The 19,277-nt window shown below is 36.8% G+C and overlaps 1 protein-coding gene across 6 annotated transcripts in view; it reads left to right on the top strand.

Moving 5' to 3' along the window:
* bru3 (CUGBP Elav-like family member bruno 3) overlaps nt 1-19,277 on the top strand; it is a 714,377-nt gene that overhangs the window by 406,112 nt on the left and 288,988 nt on the right. For all 6 annotated transcript variants that reach the window (XM_090373320.1, XM_090373312.1, XM_090373338.1 and 3 more), the window contains exon 4: nt 13,724-13,803. In XM_090373320.1, coding sequence (XP_090229446.1) covers nt 13,724-13,803 — 80 coding nt within the window. The remainder of the gene's footprint in view (nt 1-13,723; nt 13,804-19,277) is intronic.

Raw genomic sequence — 19,277 nt, 5'->3', positions numbered from 1 at the left:
ATCAGATCACCTCGCTGGTGCCTAGTCTCCAGACACTGTAATTTGCAAAACTTAAGCCTTTCTTCGTAAGAGCACCCCTTTGTTCCATTCACTAATCTTGTTGTCCTTCTCTGTACTCGTTCCAGCAGCTCTACATCCTTCTTGAAATGAGGCCTCCAGACCTGTATACAGTACTCTAGGTGTGGCCTGACCATCGCCTTATACAATGGAATAATCACCTCCTTATCCCTGCTGGAAAAATTCCTGTATATCATTGACAATACTCCATGAGCTACTCTTGCAGCCCGTCTGCACTGCTCAGAGAACTTCATATCTGTCTGCACAACCACCCCCAAGTCCCTTTCATTCTCTACCACTGTCAGTGTAGTACCACAGAGTTGATACGTTGCTCTGGGGTTGCTGTTTCCCATGTGTAGTACTTTACATTTATCAATGTTAAACTTCATTTGCCACCTCTCAGCCCATCTGCTCAACCTTTCCAGATCCTGTTGCAGCAGCATAGTGTCAGTAGTGTCCTTGACAACCCTGCCAACCTTTGTATCGTCTGCAAACTTGGACATTAAGCCCGATATACCATCATCAATATCATTTATAAATACAGAAAACAATAATGGACCCAACACTGAGCCCTGAGGGACTCCACTAATAACATCAGTCCACGATGAGCAGTGTCCATTGATTACCACTCTCTGTCTTCTCCCCCTCAACCACCCCTTTATCCATAGCAGCAATTTGCCTCCAATGTCACACTGCTCCAATTTGTGTAGCAGTCTTCCATGTGCAACAGTATCAAAAGCCTTTCTAAGATCCAAGTATATAATATCAAAGTTATTCCCTGCATCCAGTTCTTTTGTGACTGCATCATAGTATCCAATCAAGTTGGTCAGGCAAGACTTCCCCTTAACAAAAGCATGCTCTGTCTGAGCTATAACTGAAGTCTTGTCTAAATGATCCTGCAGTGCTTCTTTAACCAGTGCCTCCATTAATTTTCCTGGAACAGAAGTTAAGCTCACAGGTCTATAATTACTTGTGTCAGCCTTTGATCCTCCTTTGTGAATTGGGGTCACATTTGCACATTTCCAGTCTATGGGTACCTCCCCTGAGTCCAAGGAAGCTCTCATAATTATGGCTAAGGGTTTGCTTACTTCCTTTGTTGCCTCCTTTAATATTTAAGTGGAAACTTCTTTAAGTGGAATACCGATTAAGGTTACCCCACATAACACACTGAATTCTTTGAAGGGAGTGAACTTCGAATGGGATCTGTTAAACGTTTCTGAGGAAGAAATTGTCCAGGAGCTAAAAGAGCAAAATGTATCTCATGCAAAACGAATCATGATCAGAAAAGACGGCAACTTAACTCCCACGCGAAACATAATCTTTACTTTCCGTACTCCAAATCTACCAGGTTCTGTCAAAGCAGGTTACTTGAATTGTCGCAATTAAGCCATATATCCCAAATCCACTTAGATGTTATAAATGTCAAAAGTTTGGCCATTCTCAGAGAGCATGCCGTGGAGATGCTATATGTCCAAACTGTGGCTGCAAAAACACACATAAGCAGAATGCAAGGCTCCAACACCACAGTGTCCTAATTGTAGTGGCAAGCATCCAGCTTACTCCAAAGATTGTGATCTATGGAAGATAGGGAAAAAAATACAAAAATATAAAACTGAAAATAAAGTCTCTTATCAAGAAGCGAAAAAACAGATCAACTTAAGTATACCAAAATGCACTTATGCTTCTACCATTCACACACAGCAATCGGTAGTATGTCAGACAGAAGTATCCATCTCCCCAAATGAGTCTAGGAAAATTTACCACCGTGTCAGTTTATCGCATTTTACCGTCTAGAAGCAATGAGATGTGTTTGGTCAAATCATAAAAAGTTATTTTTTATTTAAGTTTCTGCCTTAAGCTATGATTAGCATATTTTTGGAATTCTATGAACTATGAGGGAATAGTACGGAAATAAAAAATAAAAAAAACACGTATGGAAATATGTAATTTAATAGGTAGATTATGTATTTTAATAGTTACATGTATCACAAAAATAGTAAAAAATCCATTATTTGAACAATATAAGAATTGGTTAATTTTAAAATAAACTAATTATAACATTAGGTATGTCATAGTGCACTGCAAAAATTCAAAATGAATGTTTATGCAATCTTCAGAATCAGTCATGTTGGGATAATTAATTATTAAGAAACTGTAATATTTACAACACAGTATGTACATTATTAATAAGAAATATTATGTGCTATACCTCTTAGATATCACCCCGTTCATTGTATGCACTAACAAGCCTTTTAATTCGATCATCACAATCACGATACTTCTTTTTTTTTTGTTGCCCGGATAACTTTCACTTAAATATTGTTCAATGTGCATTTCGTTAATACTTTGTTCTTTTTGAATGCAATCGATAAATTTCCAAATGTTGAGATGATAAGCAGCGACTTGTTCCTCAAATCCTCTATGCCACCCTTCAACAGAATTATTCCATGCATCCTCAAAATAATCAACAACTTCTTGCGATTCTGGAGGAAAAACACCATTTTCATACAAATGTTCAAAAATGACTGTCACAACAGGAATGGGCACAAATGCAATTGCTGCCAAAATTTGCATATTTAAAGCAAAATTAGCATCAGTTTCATAATGTTATTTCAATCCATTATTCTGAATGGAACAAAAAATACATTGTGAAAAGTGGAAAAAATAACCCTGTTGCGAAGCGTCAGAAAAAACTCTTCTGGCCATCATTGCCTTCTCAAGCCAGTTCCAATACTTTCAGCTGCTGTAGTAGAGATACATACGTTTCCTCAGACTTGTTAGGCAATAATGCATAAACTAATGGAAGCGATCTTTTGTCCTTGAATCCATGTATCATATACAGCTGATAAAAAAAATAAGGAAACAGTTTTGAAAGTCCCATCGGCATTCCAGTGTTCACTTCGCGCTAACAACTGCAAATTTCTTTTCGTACTGAAAATTAACATACGACTGTACTCGGGTCCAGAATCAAATTGTAGAAACAATTCTCATTGTTTCTACAATTTGATTGTTTCTACATCAAAATTTCAGTTTCTTATATTTTGGATTGTTCGTTTCATTGTATCTACACTTGGAAGCTTAGGGGCTGCTGCTTGGCTACAGATTTTTTAAACATTTGAAATAATACTATGAGGCGTATTATTTGTTTCTGCATAAGTTCGAATGGTATCAAGAAGTTGCGCTGCCTCAACTCCTGCTGCGTCTCCACAATGATTGTGCTCCTTCCATGTTTTAACGATGGTGTTATCTACCGTAGTAACTCGAGCAGCACATTTGGTTTTTCGGTAATTTTGTCACTTCCAATGAATTTTTGTTTCATTTTGCCTGTCTTTATAAAACAAATGTCCACTAAAGCACAATTTCGGGTTTCCTTTTTCTGATTTCAAAAATTCCACCGAAAAACTGACATGACGGTAAATTGCTGGCAGTAAATTTTCCGGACCCCCTCCCCAAATATATCAGTATCAGACTGGGCTCGATCAGTACTCTCAATCCAGCATCCATATAAACCAAATTCAGTAGACCAAAGCAACAATACGCCACTTACAATTCCATCCCAGAGATCTCCGCATTTTCAAGTAGCAGAAAATTTGCCAAGATCGTATCCTGTTGAGGCGAAAGAATCATGCCTAACAAGCATGGATACAGATGATACTATCGATCAAGAAGAATTGCTTGAAATACATGCAGAAGGTGATATGGACGATAGCAATGAATCAGGATGTCCCACTTTTCCTCGAAATGAAAAATCAAAACCAGATTGTCATAAACAATCCGCTTATAAAAAGCAGCCATATACATCTTCCACGAATAAAATCAAATAATGGAACAAATCATTCAGTGGAATTGTAGAGGTTTTTGCAGCAATATCGATGATATCAATGAACTAATTCACTGCTTCGATCCTGTTACCATGTGCCTACAAGAAACCAACTTGACGCCCCAAGTTTTCCCTACAGTCAAAAATTACACTATCTTCAGACAGGATAGTTCCGACACTAATAGTGCTCATGGAGGAGTAGCCATCTTGTTGGATTCAAGAGTTCCCTCCAAATGCATTCCATTGCAAACCTGCTTAGTAGCCATTGCCGCACGATAGTAATTGGAATCACTGTTACATTAGTTTCGATTTATCTTCCACCTAATTGTCCATACTCTATTCAGGTAATCGAAGATCTTGTGTTGCAACGACCACCTCCCTTCTGTATACTAGGTGACTTTAATGCTCACCATCCATTATGGGGTTCACCTAGCTTAGACAGTCGTGGTAAGCATATTGAAATGGTGATAGACAGGCAGGAATTTAACATTGTTGAATACTGGCTCACCTACCTATGTTCATTTTCCTACCGGATCAACCTCCACAATAGACCTTTCCATTTGTTCTCCAGTGCTTTATCCAAGTATCGATTGGGTAACTCTTAATGATCCTCACAACAACGATCATTTCCCAATAATATGCAAAGTTCAAACTTCCTGTTCATCACAAAGAGATAATCCAGTAAAATGGAAATTTCCAAAGGCTGACTGAATAAAATACAGCAGGCTTGTCTCGTTCAACAACCATATCATACAGTGCTCTTCTATCAACCATGTTACTGAACACATTACAAACCAAATTCTAACAGCCGCAACTACTGCCATTCCACAATAAAAAGTCAGGAAAATACGAGAATTAAATTATTGGTGGGATGAAGAGTGTAACAAACAAAAAAAAAAGAAAAAAGAAAAACAAAGCATGGAATCAATTCTACAAACATCCAACCACTTCGAATCTTATTAATTATAAGTGACTTAGAGCAAGAGACCGTTATATCAGACGAAAAGCAAAAAAAGAATCTTGGATTAAATTCGTTTCCTCAGTCAATAAAAATACAGACATCAGACTAATTTGTAACAAGATAAAACTGTTAAATGGCAAATTTCCTCCAACATCTACTCCACTAATTAACTGGAATGGTCAGGAACTTTCTACCCCTGCAGAAATTGGAAATGCACTAGGTTCTATATTTTCTCATTTGTCCCCAACTGCTTATGACCAATCATTTCAAAAAATTAAAGATGTAACTGAAAAATCCAAACTGAATTTCACTGACGCATGTGCATTAACGTATAATCAACCATTCACCATGGTTGAACTGCAACATGCTCTTAACAACACAAGGAACAGCGCTGCTGGCCCTGATGGGAAAATTTTATGTTATGCTCAAAAATTTAGATCCAAAATCACACTTGTCACTGCTCATCTTCTTCAATCTAATCTTCACTGAACATACATTCCCAAGCTCCTGGCGTCATTCCTACGTACCGGCTATCCCAAAACACCTGGTAAAGACTATTCTGTTCCTCATAACTATAGACCAATTTCACTTACCAATTGTCTGAGCAAAACCCTTGTAAAAATGATTCATCGTCGTCTGACTATGAATATATATACACACACACACACACACACATATATATATATATATATATATACACACACACAAGTGACTCCTGCTTAATGCAGAAAATTTGTTCCGGAAAAACAGAGCACTATGTGAATCCGCACTAACTGTGAGTGCCACATTCCCATAAGGTAACAACATATGTATTTGTGAGTTTTGGTCGGTGCCATAGGGTATTTCCTAATCGGTAGTGAAAATATGCACAAATGTCGGTCAAAATATTTAATATTCAAATATTTGTACATATAAAATATTCTGCATTACATACGTATATAATTATGTGGTAACTACTTATGTATCAAAATTGAACTTAAAATTCCAATTAAAATCATGGATTTAATTGATGAATTTAATCATGAAAAATGTGTTGATTTTGGGTTGTACTTTGTCCCTCTTCCTGGTAAACTAAAATGGGTTTTAATTTTTAAATCCCCCACAGCATTACCACCCAACAATAAAGTCAACCGATCCTTTGCCGTTTTGAAACCTGGCTTGTTTTTTTCTTCTTTCAATATGAAACTTCTTTTAGGCATTTGTTTCCAAAAAAAGTCCTGCTTCATCTATGTTAAAAACTTGTTGAGAAGTATAACATATATTACCCCTCTTCAATAATTTTATCAAGTTTTTTTGTGAGAGTTTCGGCTCCTTGATCTGCACTTGTGGCTTCTCCCTGGATTTTAAATCTATTCAACCAGCCCTTACTAGTTTTAAATGGTTCCACATTTTTTTTTTTTTTTTTTTTTTTTAAGATGAGTTTTCTTCAGATCATCATATAGGCTAATCTCTCTCTTTTTTTTTTTTATAATATTTAACTTAACTGAATTCTGCATTGGATATTATCTTCAATAAAATTAGTTAAAGTCTTCCATTTCAATCCTAATAGCCGGCCTAGCCCTAGCTGCTTACAGTGGAACAGGTGTCTTTCCCTCTGCTAAAATTAATTCTTTATTTTTTATAATTGATCTTACAGTTAAACTTGCCAGTCCTAAATTAGGGCACACATTCGCTTGTCGTTTACCGGAATCGATTCGCTTCAAAATGTCTAATTTAATTTTCAAATTCAGTCTTTTTCTTGCATTTGTAGTCTTCGTACTGTGTCCAGACGTTGTTGCTTTTTCATTCTTATCTGCCATTATTAACTCTTCGAAAATGTAACTGTGTTGGTTGCATTAATTATGATACAATGTTCGAGTAAAACCGTCCATTACGCACAATGTCTAATGCTGTACTGAGTTATGGCTAGACTTTGGATAAATGCATATAACGCAAATATTACAAGCAGTATATTTGATCATTTTTTAAAATGTTGTCTCTGAACTCTGTAACAAGTCACTGTACTGCAATTAAATTAACGTGCAAGAAAATTTCAGTGTGGGAAAATTTCTCAAGTCGCCTTTTGAAACGTTTTAATGCTGTTTTGCTATTCATTTTCAAGCTATTGACTCCATCAAATGAAACGATTTTGTTAAAAATGCCAAAAGAGTGTTACAGTGATTTGTGACAGTGTTATAGTCAGATATGGGTTATAATACAAGAACAGCGTTATAGCGAATCAGCGTAAAGTGAATGTGGTTCTTGTTATAATGTGGTTCACTGTTAGTTTTCCCTATATCTGGAAAAGACCAGATGAGTCCATGTGACTATAGACTGAGATCCCTTACTAGCTGTTTGAGCAAGAGTTTAGAAAAGATGATGCAAAATAGACTTGTACAGTACCTGGAATCCCACTCAATTATCAATTATAATCAGTATGACTTCTGCTAAAATTGATCCACGTTGGACCTTATTGTGAAAGCTGAGTGTAAAAATATGGAACACTTTTATCTGATAAAATCATCTTGCCATGGTATATTTGGATATTGAAAAAGCATTTGACATGACCTGCCGCCATGGCATTCTTCAAAATCTGTATGCCGTAGGACTCTGAGGCAGTGCTGTAGTCGTAAAATTAGCAGAAGTTATACTCTGTGAATGTTATGTATGCAGAGACTACGCTGTGCTTATTAATGGAATTCCAGAGGATATATGGCATATGTATGTATATGTATGTACCCATATGTATATATATATATATATATATGCTGAAACCAGAAGGTATATGCTATTCATCTAAGAAACTTCAGAGGGTATATGGTGTATATCCTCCACTGCAGCCCTGCATTGAAGTGAACTACTAATGATTATAGGGAGTTGCCTTAAAATAGAACTTTCAAGTGTTATTTGCAATGCTGTTTTGCAATCTGTTGTCCACAGATATAATTGCTCAGCACTACGCTCCTTGCTATTAGAATAAACAATTTATCACACAATATTCCAGATATTGTAGACAGCTACCTTTATGCCGATGATCTTGCAATATCCTTCCACTTACAGAATATACAAAAAATTTAAGGGCCAGTCAGGTTTTCACCTGTAGCTTCTGATAGGGGTGGCCTGGATATGGGAAAAGCATACCAAAGGAACCTCGTGAGGTGCAGAAATGATGAAGGAAACAACAGCAACACTACTATGGAAATAAACCTGTACAGGGGGACTTTATTCAAAAATGGCAACATAGCATTGGCTGCCATGATACAGATGCATCACTGCCAAAGATGGAACAAAGGAAGAGGTGGTCCTCAGTAGGAGATATGGCCACCCCCTAATGTCAATGCAAGCTTTGCACCGCCTCTCCATACTTAGAACAATGTTGTTGAGTTCTTGTGGTAACATCATCCATTCCTCTGTCAGTGCCATCTTCAGCTGGTGAACATTTTCTGGTGGGTGTGAACATGCCGCTAGGTATCTCCCCAGAACGTCCCATGTGCACTCGATGGAATTTAGATCGGTGGAACGGGCAGGCCAATCCATACAAACAATGTCCTCACTTTCCAAAAGCATATCAACAGCTGCAGTGCGATGAGATGTGGCATTATCATCCATAAAAACGAACTCGGGGCCAATAGCACCTCAGAACAGATGCACATGGGGAAGGATTACCTCAGTTCAGTAGCGTGCACCAGTTACAATACCGCCATATCAGTCCCTTTCAGTGATGTTTGCAGGGTGATACCATGCGCCAACCTCTTGCCAGATTAGCTGACATCCAGAATCACTGCTGAGACTGAATCTACTCTCATCAGTAAAGAGTATCTTAAGTAAAGATTTTGTGGTTGTAACCTTTAGAAATAGTGTTGGTCCTTAAGTTTTGCACACCAGTGTATATTCCCTATAACAACAACTACAGCTCACAATAATAAAAATAGTGTCATAATGGTTATTGACTATTGGCTTCAAAAACTGTTGCTATTCACATTTGCAAAAGAGAGTTGATGCCTACCTCCGGAACCTGAATTATTTCTGGGAACTCAACCAATACCACTCATCCATAATATCTGATTCTTAGGCATAATGTTTGACACCAAAGTAAATTCCAGAAACATATACTATGAACACAAACTCTCTATATGAAATAATAAATAAATAAATAAATTTTCTGTTTATACTCCGGGACGACCAAATGGTCAGAGGAGTTCACAAGATAGACAGATTACAAGAAACAGCACCGTATTCAGTAGTCACGGGCTTGAACCCCGGTTACTCAATAACCAAACATACTTGAAGCCATCTTGTCCACGACATAGGGAGCTGATCATTAAATCCTCCTCCACCCATATTGAGCCTTGATGAGATCTTGATTAGATTATGAAGCTGCATTTATGACTGTACTCCAAAGACTCCATTAGCCTGTCTCAATGCTGTACAACATAGTGCGCTTAGGATTGCTCTTGGCGGGTTCAGGACATCATCATCAGTCTGATGCCTATATAGAAAATCCAGTGAACCTTCACTTCACCTTTGGAGAAAGATTCTGCTCTTTAATTATGTGGTTAAAATTCATAGCTTCTCTTCTCATCCTATCTGGTCATCTTATCTACTGTGATCCTCAGTGGGTAAACCTTTTTAGAAATAAATCTCATGAAAACAGATCCACAGGAATTTTCCTACAAGTTCTAATTCAGCAGTAGAATATATGTATGACCAATACTCATCAAGACACAAAAATTATACAATCTCCATGGAAAATTTACATACTCTCATGTGATAATTCCTTCCACTGTTAGGGGAAAGTGTTCCTGAACAATCAAACCTTTTGAAATGTAGGCTGCATTGGCCAACATGCAGCCTACATGTTGGCCGATGCACAAATTTTGCAAATTTATACTGACAGCTCCAAAAGTGACACAGCTGTGGGAGCTGCTGTGGTCCTGCCAACATCAACTGTCTCTGTCTCATCACCACAGGGACATAGCATGTTCACTGCAGAGATCTGTGGCATTAAGATGGCTTTGAGCTTTCTTCCCAGTGATTTCAGTCCAAAGGCTATGTATATACACACTCTTTGGGTGCAGTGACAGCAGCCCTCCAAAACAATTTTCAGTGATCAATTGAAAATAACAGTAAACAGAGACTGTCATATTCTATTGTATCCCTGAGCATGCTGAAATACCAGGAAATGAGAGTACAGATAAATTATCAAGAAACCCTCTGACAACAACCACATCCAGTTTCCTTATACAGATTATAAATCAATCATACACAGAGTATGCATTGAAAAGTAGATAGAAATTTGGCATAACTATTTATGTAATGAGTTAAGAATAAACATAAGACAGAATCCACAGTTATGGAAATGCAGCTTCTGATCAAACAGTCATGAAAAGGTTTTGCTGGCCAGAGCATGTATTGGTCATACCCACTTATTTTTATTGCTTAGAGATGACCCCCCCCCCACCTTGCCTTCACTGTGGTTCACCGCTAACTGTAAAACATATTCTTATTGAATGCACCCATCGTCATAATTTTGCTAGATCTACATCATCCTGATCCCTCTCTAACTTTCAAGTGTCTCTGCAGGTTAGTCATATTATTGGAGACAATTACAATCTAACTGACATTTTACACTATCTAAAACTGATTAATTTATATATTCTCTTCTAAAGCCATATTAATAACATGCACAGTCTTACTTACTTCACAGGAATAGGTGCATTTTGGCCATAATAGGCCCTTCTACAGCAACCCTTGCCCAAAAACTCACTCCAACAACAACATACAGCATCATTTTGGAGAATGACACATGGATATGTCACATAGAAGGTGAAATATAATGTGCCATGTTCATCAAAATTATTGGCAGAATTTGCAGTTAGTGAAAGAAGGTCACTATATACAGGACAAAAAGAGTACTAGAAAGAGCAGAATCTTGGAGCTCCAGCATTGGTTGAGAAAGGATATAGAGCCATTTTCTGTCACTCACTATGAGTAGTTGCAGAGAAAATTGGCTAGCCAGTTGTAGGAAACAGCATGTGGTTGAAGTAGTCAGTCTTCAGCAAGGATTCCATAATTTTGTCTCCTGAAAACACAGGTTTTTTGGTCCAGCAAAGAGGCAAACCAACCAAAGTATATATTCAGTATACAGACCTCAATATACTTGACACCCCCACAGCCATTGTTGCTTTTATACCTAAACATACACCACTACTACATTTACATCTATAAATACAAACCATAATATGGCAGTGTGTTTAGATGACCTTTATTTCAGAAATGCCTACAGCAACTTCTTGAGTTTCACTGAACTTATCTCAGGATGAGTAATGTAAGCAAAGATATCATCATCAGTGGATTAACATTTTGTTAATCCACATTAATATTTTGTGTTTTGTTTGTATATACAGGGTTGTTAAAATTAAAGTATCCCTATGTAGAGGGCTCTTTAGCTAGTTCTAAGGATAGTACTGAAGAGAAATTTGGGCAACAAGTACAATAAAGAAGGCTCTTGCCATTTATTGGGAAACAAAAAAAAAAAATAGTTACAAAATGTGTCACTATATGGTGCTGTGGCAACAAATCACTTGAACAGTGCTATAATTGTTCAGTGTGTCCTCCATTTTGGTCAACAACAGTTTCCATGTGAAGAACAGCATTTTCTATGGCAGAACATAACATGTCAACTAGAATAGCCAGCACATGATGTCTGCCAAAGTTTGACATCCTTCCCGATACACCTGGTTCTTCAAAAACCTCCACAACCAGAAGTCACATGGGGTGAGGTCTGGTGATTGTGGTGGCCAAGAGATCTGGAAACAACGGCTGATGACCCATTCGTTTGTAAAGTGTTGCCTTAGCAATCTTTGGACACAACGGTGAATGTGGGGTGGCACACCATCTTGCATGAATATGGTATCCTGAAGGCACCCACGTTGCTGCAGCTCTGGTATTGTGAAATTTGCCAACATTTCATAATATCACTGTCCAGTGATGGAACAGGTGCGGGGTCCAATCGGTGTTACCTGTTCACAAAAAATATGGCCCAGTCATGAATGTGACCGTAAATCCACACCACACTGTCACTTTTGGAGAATGCAACAGGACCTCTTGGATAACTCGAGGGTTTTCTGGTGCCCAAATGCAACAGTTGTGTTTATTCACTTGTCTATTTAAGCAGAAGTGGGCTTCATCACATCCAAAGGATGTTCCATGGCCAAGTGATATCCACTGTCATTCATGCCAGAAACTGAAGTGTATATGTGAAACTAATATCTGCATTACCATGCAGATATTCGCAGCTGCTGTAGCATATGCATCTTGTAAGGATAGTACTGCAACTCCTGACGTATTACTAGCCTTACAGTGGAATACGGCATGTCCACTTCACAAGAAACAGCTGGCACACTTGTGCTACCACATGGAGATTGGCTTGATAAATCCATGACAGCCATAGCCACATCTTCAACACGAATGAGTTCACTCGTTTTCGACTGCTACCTGGTTGAACACCAAGATGTCCTGTCGCTTCAAATTTCGCAATCATTTTGCGGACAGTACAAACAGTCATAGGTCCACGCCTTATGCACTTTTGATGCTGGAATTCTCTGATAGCCGCAGCTGCATTGTTGCTCTTCTGATATCCGCAGCTGCATTGTTGCTCTTCTGATATCCGCAGCTGAATTGTTGCTGTTCTGATATCCACAGCTGAATTGTTGCTGTTCCGATAGTACAACTGCAATAATAGCACCTTTTCTTGCAACGTTGTTGGCATTGCTGCTGTAGTGCAGGCAAACATCGCTATTTACTTAAGAATAGCTTTAAACTTAAGCAGTGTTAAATTGTGTAACAGTTTTGTGAAAGCTGTTCATGACAAATAAAACAACAAATTTTATCTTGATAATATTTATATTTTCGGAGTACACCTCTTCATCTACCCATCCATGTGTTACCTGTTTCTGGGGTTGTTTTTGAATATATGTTAGCAATCAGCAAATCTATAGTGGTGGATCTTACCTGGTAAACCCAGAAATGTTTATAATGTTGTAAATTAAAAAGTTGAATTTCTAGAACACTACCCAGAATGCTGAATTTTATTTCTGTCATATCTTTCCTAAATAAAGAAAGCCAACACGAGAACCACAACAAACTTTGGGAAACTTAACAGACAAACTCATTTCCCTCTACCGTGGTTTCTCCCTGCATTCTTGGTAAACAGATGGTGTGTATTATCGTTAGTGGCAGTAGAAGTCAATAACGATGTATTGATTAGTTTTTTTCTCATTATTAAAAGCATATTATTAGAGTTCATGAGTGGAATGCCTTTGTGACTGAAATTTACTTATGGGTACATCCTCCAGACTGCCTCAGTCAAATTCGGAGGATGCGGAAAGGTCAGGGAATGACCATCGCATATCCCCAGAGCAATATGGCCTTAGTTGCTAATGCTCCTAAAAACCAAATAACAAACAAACAAACAACAGCTTCAGTTGTAGTTCCTGCTGTTTTAAAATAGGAAAATGATTTCTACATATGGTGCGTGTTATCGGTAGTGGCAGTAGAAGTTATTTTTCTATTTTAAAACAGCAGGAAGGGAGAATAAACACCCTAAGACTGAGCAGTCTGGAGGGTGTACCCGTAAGTAAATTTCAGCCCACTCATGAACTCCAGTAATCTGCTTTAAATAATGAGAAAAAACTAATCAATATATCATTATCAACTGCCACTACCCATACAGTATTGTAACTATATAAAATCAAAATACATAAGTATAAAGAGGATAGAAAGAGGGAAATGTATATGTTTATGTAATATAGATATAAAGCGTGCACATACTATAAATTCTATAAAAGTGTGTATATAATTTTTTTATATATATATATAAACTTTTTTATTATTATTTTTTGTAGGCTGCGCCTTTGTGAAATTTAGTTCTCATTCTGAAGCTCAGGCTGCAATTAATGCTTTACATGGTAGCCAAACAATGCCAGTAAGTAAATAAAAGTAGTAGCATTTAGTTATTTTGCTTAAGCTATTTGTTTCTTTATACTGGTTTAGAAAACTTTATGTTGCTTTTCCTGTATTTGCTTCTTTCATAATTTAGGTGCACTTAGTACAATTTTTGGCATTGGTTTTTCTGTAAAGTTACAATGTTTGTAAAGAACCACATTTTGACTTTTTGTGATTACTGTGTATGTTACACAGATACTGTCAAATATATATAAATAATGGAATTATTTAGTTTCAATTTCTTATAGCTACCAGTTGAGCTTATAAGCTCTCACTTGAGTATGTCTGCTATGTCTGTAGATACTGTACTGGTTCAAAGTAGGTCAAGCACAAGATTTTACGTTGCGCCGAATTTTTTTACAAAGCCTGTTTTGAAATGTTTACGGGTGACCAAAAATAGCTGGGCACCGTACATCTGTTATAGTAGCTCTTCCAATTAATATTAGAAGGATGACTATGTATTTGTTGGATGTTTGTGCCTTTGTAATTTCTCAAATTTGGTAGGGCAGGGTATCCATTAATCATCATGATCCTTTCTGTGGTGAACATTTCAATGTATAAAGAAGGTTTCAGATATTATGTCTCTGTACCATCCTATGTTGCCCTACTGCCACCTAGCGAAGCCTTAACATTTCTCATTCCACCTTCTTTAGAAGCTTTAGAGGTGGATTACTCATCTGGTTAACAAGAGAATCATTTATGTGCAAAATGAAAACTCTTCACATGACATCTGTGATATGATTAATTAGATTATTGAACACTTAATGCTGGAAAATTTAAATTTGAAACTTTAAAGCCTATCCAAGGGTTGGCATCACATGCATCACACAAAACAACACTAGTACCAAGGGCAGTACTGACATAGTATCACCAGACAATTGAATTTATTGATCCAACAAGGATGAATTATTTATTTATTTATTTATTTATCCAACAAGGCATATCTACAGAAATCCACTGAAAGACTCAGGTATGTCTTTGCTCTATCTAGTTTCAAAATAAAGCCCTATATATGATTCAGAAATTCCTCACTCCCTCAAAGCACTGATTTGTGGAATCAACAGCAGATAGTTACCTTACACATACTCCCTTGTTTCAAAATTCACTGCTAGCAATAGATTCTCCACTTCAGCAAACTCAGCACCTCACTCATTAAAGGTTGCCAGCCCCTGACTTAGTATATATAAATGCTTAAACTAATTAACATACAGGCGCTGTTTGATTCCTCAATAGAAGATTATCATTAAGCCTTTACAACTAAGAAAATACTAACAAAATACTGAATGAAATGGTTTTACATTAAAATTATTGTAATAGTATTGTTTTTCTGTAAAGATAAACTATTTGAAAATACCGAATGAAATATAAAATTTGGCTAGTAACTGGTCATTTATTTAAAAAAAAAAAAAAAAAAAAAAAAAAAACCCTTAACATAGTTGAAACATTTTTTTTTTTTTTTTTTTTAATTTTTTTTGGTGCTGTTGAAACCATTGTTTTGCACCTACTTTCACTTCATCACCTGTGTGGATTACCATCATATTATATTATTTTTCAGTCTTTAAAAAGTCTTTCCGGTGAAACCAGTTGATGATGTTACTAATTGCAAATTCTAAATAGTAAGTATTTGGGGATATAATCCTAGAAGCCGCTATGCTTTTCATATCAACTAAGAAATATTCGTCAAATTTTAGACCTAAATGGATGTTAGCTTTACTAGTGAGACTAAGGACAGGAAATAAAAATGCATAGGATAATCAGAAATTATATGGGGACACAGAAACCTACAGTAAATATAAACTAGTCTGCAGTCAAGTGCCAAAGGAGTTATGCAAACTAGATTCAATTATGAAAAGTCTTTTGCTAAGAATGCAAAGAAAAATAGCAAAGATATCTTTACACTAGAAGGAGAAGGATGAACCAATTTGGGTCACATTTAGGTTCACTTAGGTTGAGAAGAAGTTTTTAGGGATGGGAATACCAAAAGTATTCCATGTTATAACCAGGAGCCAAATGACTTTGTCATAACTGAGGATAAAGTGGAAGAGAAATTGTTGAAGCCAAAAGTAAATAACACACTTGAGGCTGATAGGTTCTACCCAGTTGTGTTAAAAGGAGCAGCAAAAGAGGTGTGCAAACCTTGTCCCATAATTATGAGAATACCCTTGGATTCAGAGGAGGTTCCTATACATTGGAGATGTGAAAATGTCTTTACTTTCAAAAGCATAAAACGGACAATTAGATTCCTCTAAGATTTCAGTTCTGATAGAAAATAATGGAGTCAGAGGATAAAGAAGTGTTGTGGGATCACTTCATAAGCATTAGTTTACATAAATCAAGTTTTAGATTTGTTAAAGGGTAATTTTGTCTGATCAATCTGATTATCTACTATGGCACATTAACAAAGGATCTGGATGGAAAAAAATATTTTGACATGATATTCTTATATTTTAGTAAAGCTTTTGTCACTTCCACATGAAAGACTGTTGTACAAATTGGAGCAGTGTGGCATTAGGAGAAAGTTACAGATATGGATAAAAGGATGATTGAGTGGCAAAAGGCAGAGGGTTATTGTAAATGGGCATTGATCTTCTTGGACTGATGTTATTAGTGAAATCATGATTCATTGCTGGATCCTTACTAATCATTATTTATTAATGATATTGATGAAGTTTTTTCAATAATCAACTACCTGTTGGCCAAAGACAAATATCTGCATGTGTCCCCCTAATGTGTGTCTGAGCAAAAGGAAGGATTCCATCAGCATTCAGCTTATTTAATCCATTCAGAGCCTTAAACACCTCAGTGAGATTTCCTTCCAAGTGTCTAGTCTTCAGATGCTGCAGTGTGCAGAACTGAAACCTTTCCTCATAAGAGTACCCTTTTATTTCCTTCATTAATCTTGTTGCCCTTCTCTACACACACTCCAAAGATACATATCTTTCCCCAAGTGTGACATCCAGACCCGTGTGCAGTATTCAGCATGTTAATCAAGCTGATTGGAATATCTTATTTGGCAGAGTTTTATATCATTACAGGCATCTCCGTAGTGAGGTGGGAAGGAGCAGCAGTGCGTAGCACACGCTTCTTGATTAGACCGGGGTTCGAGCCCGTCACCACCAAATGCGGAGGATGCGGAAAGGTCAAGGGAATGATCACCGCATATTCCCAGAGCAATATGGCCTTAGTTGCTAATGCTCCTAAAAACCAAATAACAAACATATCATTACAGTCAAGTTCTGGTCAATGATGTACTGATGATTTATCAAAGAAAATATTGGCCATGCTGCCACAATTGCAATTCAAAAAACAACTACCTGGTTGTACCATTTCTAAATCTATGGTGGAATTCAGAATGCACAGCTACTGTAATGGCCCAAAAAAAAAGTTGAGGGATATTATGATGATATTCCACCATGACCCATCTCCTAGTCTAAATGTACATGTACAAAAGCATATTATGTTTGATGTTGGAGCCAAAAGGAATCACAGATCCATTTTAAAACCTCTACCCTGTTGACCAGCCTTAAGGTGGTCTGGGACAAAGTCTTAGAATATTAATGGATGTGCTCTTGCAGAAATTTTTTTTGAGCATCTCTGCAACATCATACTCTCCAGATCTGAAACAGGAAAATGAAATGCATGCATTTAACTTCAGATCAAAAAGTTTCACTCTAAGAATAGATCATTCACCACACAAGAGTTAAAACTGCTTAAACTCTTACCAAAGCAAGCTGTTGGACTAGATGATATTCATTATGAAATGATTAAATATATTTCACCAAAATCTGTGGAATACCTGCTCTTTTTATATAACATAATGTTTCTTGAGGAGCAGTTTCTGAACTCCTGGAATAAAGCAATCATTCTTTTCTTTGATAAGCCAGGAAAGGAATCCAAAGTTTCAACTACAGGCAAACCCTGTATAACACAGTACTTCTACAACACGGTTTCGCTCTAACACGATTGATAAATTGCGGCAATCCTTGCACAACACGATACTTATATAAACATGTTTTCGCTCTAACACGGTTAGAGAATTTCGGTAAACTTCGCATAACAGGGAATTTTTGAGCTTTTTTGCAGGGAAAACCTTGCTATTATGTTGGATGTAATTTTCCAACGTTTCCACTATAATTATTATAACTCTTGAAGAGTTGCTTACTCACACATTTTGAATTAGTAATGCTTCCCAAGTAGAGACGTCTGAGTTGAGTGCTAGTGTCACTACATTTCAGGGATTGTTGTCCCTTTGTCAGTGAGTAGGTAAGCACTTTGAGTGTAGGGCTGATAAACCAGTTGGGATTTAATTGAACAATATGAAAAATACCAAAAAGTGTAGGAAGTTTAAATTCTCCAGTAATTTTCAAGCAGAAACTTCAAACTGTAGAAAAGGTATATAACATTGTATAGGCTAGTTGCATAGCATTAGTTTTATACATAGCTATATAAAAGCAGTTTACAACAAAGCAGTATCATTATACAACATATCCTATTGTGAATACCTCCCGAGTTGCTTAATGATGCACTTTGAATAAGTAATACTTCCCAAGTAGCGAAGACTATTGTTATTATTTTTATTTATTTATTTTTATTTTTTTCAGTTGAGTTCTGCCAGCATTGATTCAAGAATTGTTGAACTTCATTGCTGGGCAAGCACCCTGAGTGCAGCTGACAATCCAGCACTCATTTGGTACCTCTTCTGTCTTACAATCAAGTTTTTGTGGTTTGGGTTTTTTTTTTTTTTTTTTTTTAAGGAGCATTAGCAACTAAGGACATATTGCTCCGGTGATATGCGGTGGTCATTCCCTGACCTTTCCGTATTTGGTGGTCACGTGCTCAAACCCTGCCCTAATCAAGAAACGTGTGCTATGCACTGCTGCTCCTGCCCACCTAGCTATGGAGATGCCATTACAATCAAGTCACAACCATCTTGTCAGCACTACACTCAGGGTGCCTACCCTCCTACTGATGATAGGACAAGAATCCCTGAAATTATACCACTGTGTGGTGGCACTCATCTGAGAATAAGTAAGAGCAGTCATATCTGTTGGAAACATTATTTATTCAGATTGCGTGAGTAGACAGTTGTAAGTGGTTCACAATATGAGATGTATAATCTTGCCACCTTATTCAAACTACATTTATACAACACTGATTCTGCTCACTAGCTTTTGAGACATTATATACCTTTTTTCTGTAACTTGAAGATTTTGTTTATGAAGCTCTTGAAATTTATATTATATTTAATCCATATTATAAACTTTTAAATAGTTTAAATGTTTTGTTTGTATTCTTGGCATCTCAACCTTTATCATACTCCCCAAATTCAAAATATAGTGGTCTATCACAAAAAATTTTAGATATTGGTATTTATGACTTATATACAGTAAACCCCCGCTATTCACAGTTTCGCGTATTCGCGATCGCCGATTTAATATAAAATGAAACCTAAAA

Source organism: Mastigoproctus giganteus, chromosome 1 (assembly GCF_048544385.1).
Source record: "Mastigoproctus giganteus isolate SK-2022 chromosome 1, ASM4854438v1, whole genome shotgun sequence".
NCBI classification, from domain to species: Eukaryota; Metazoa; Arthropoda; class Arachnida; order Uropygi; family Thelyphonidae; genus Mastigoproctus; species Mastigoproctus giganteus.
This window is presented reverse-complemented; position numbering and strand designations above follow the sequence as displayed.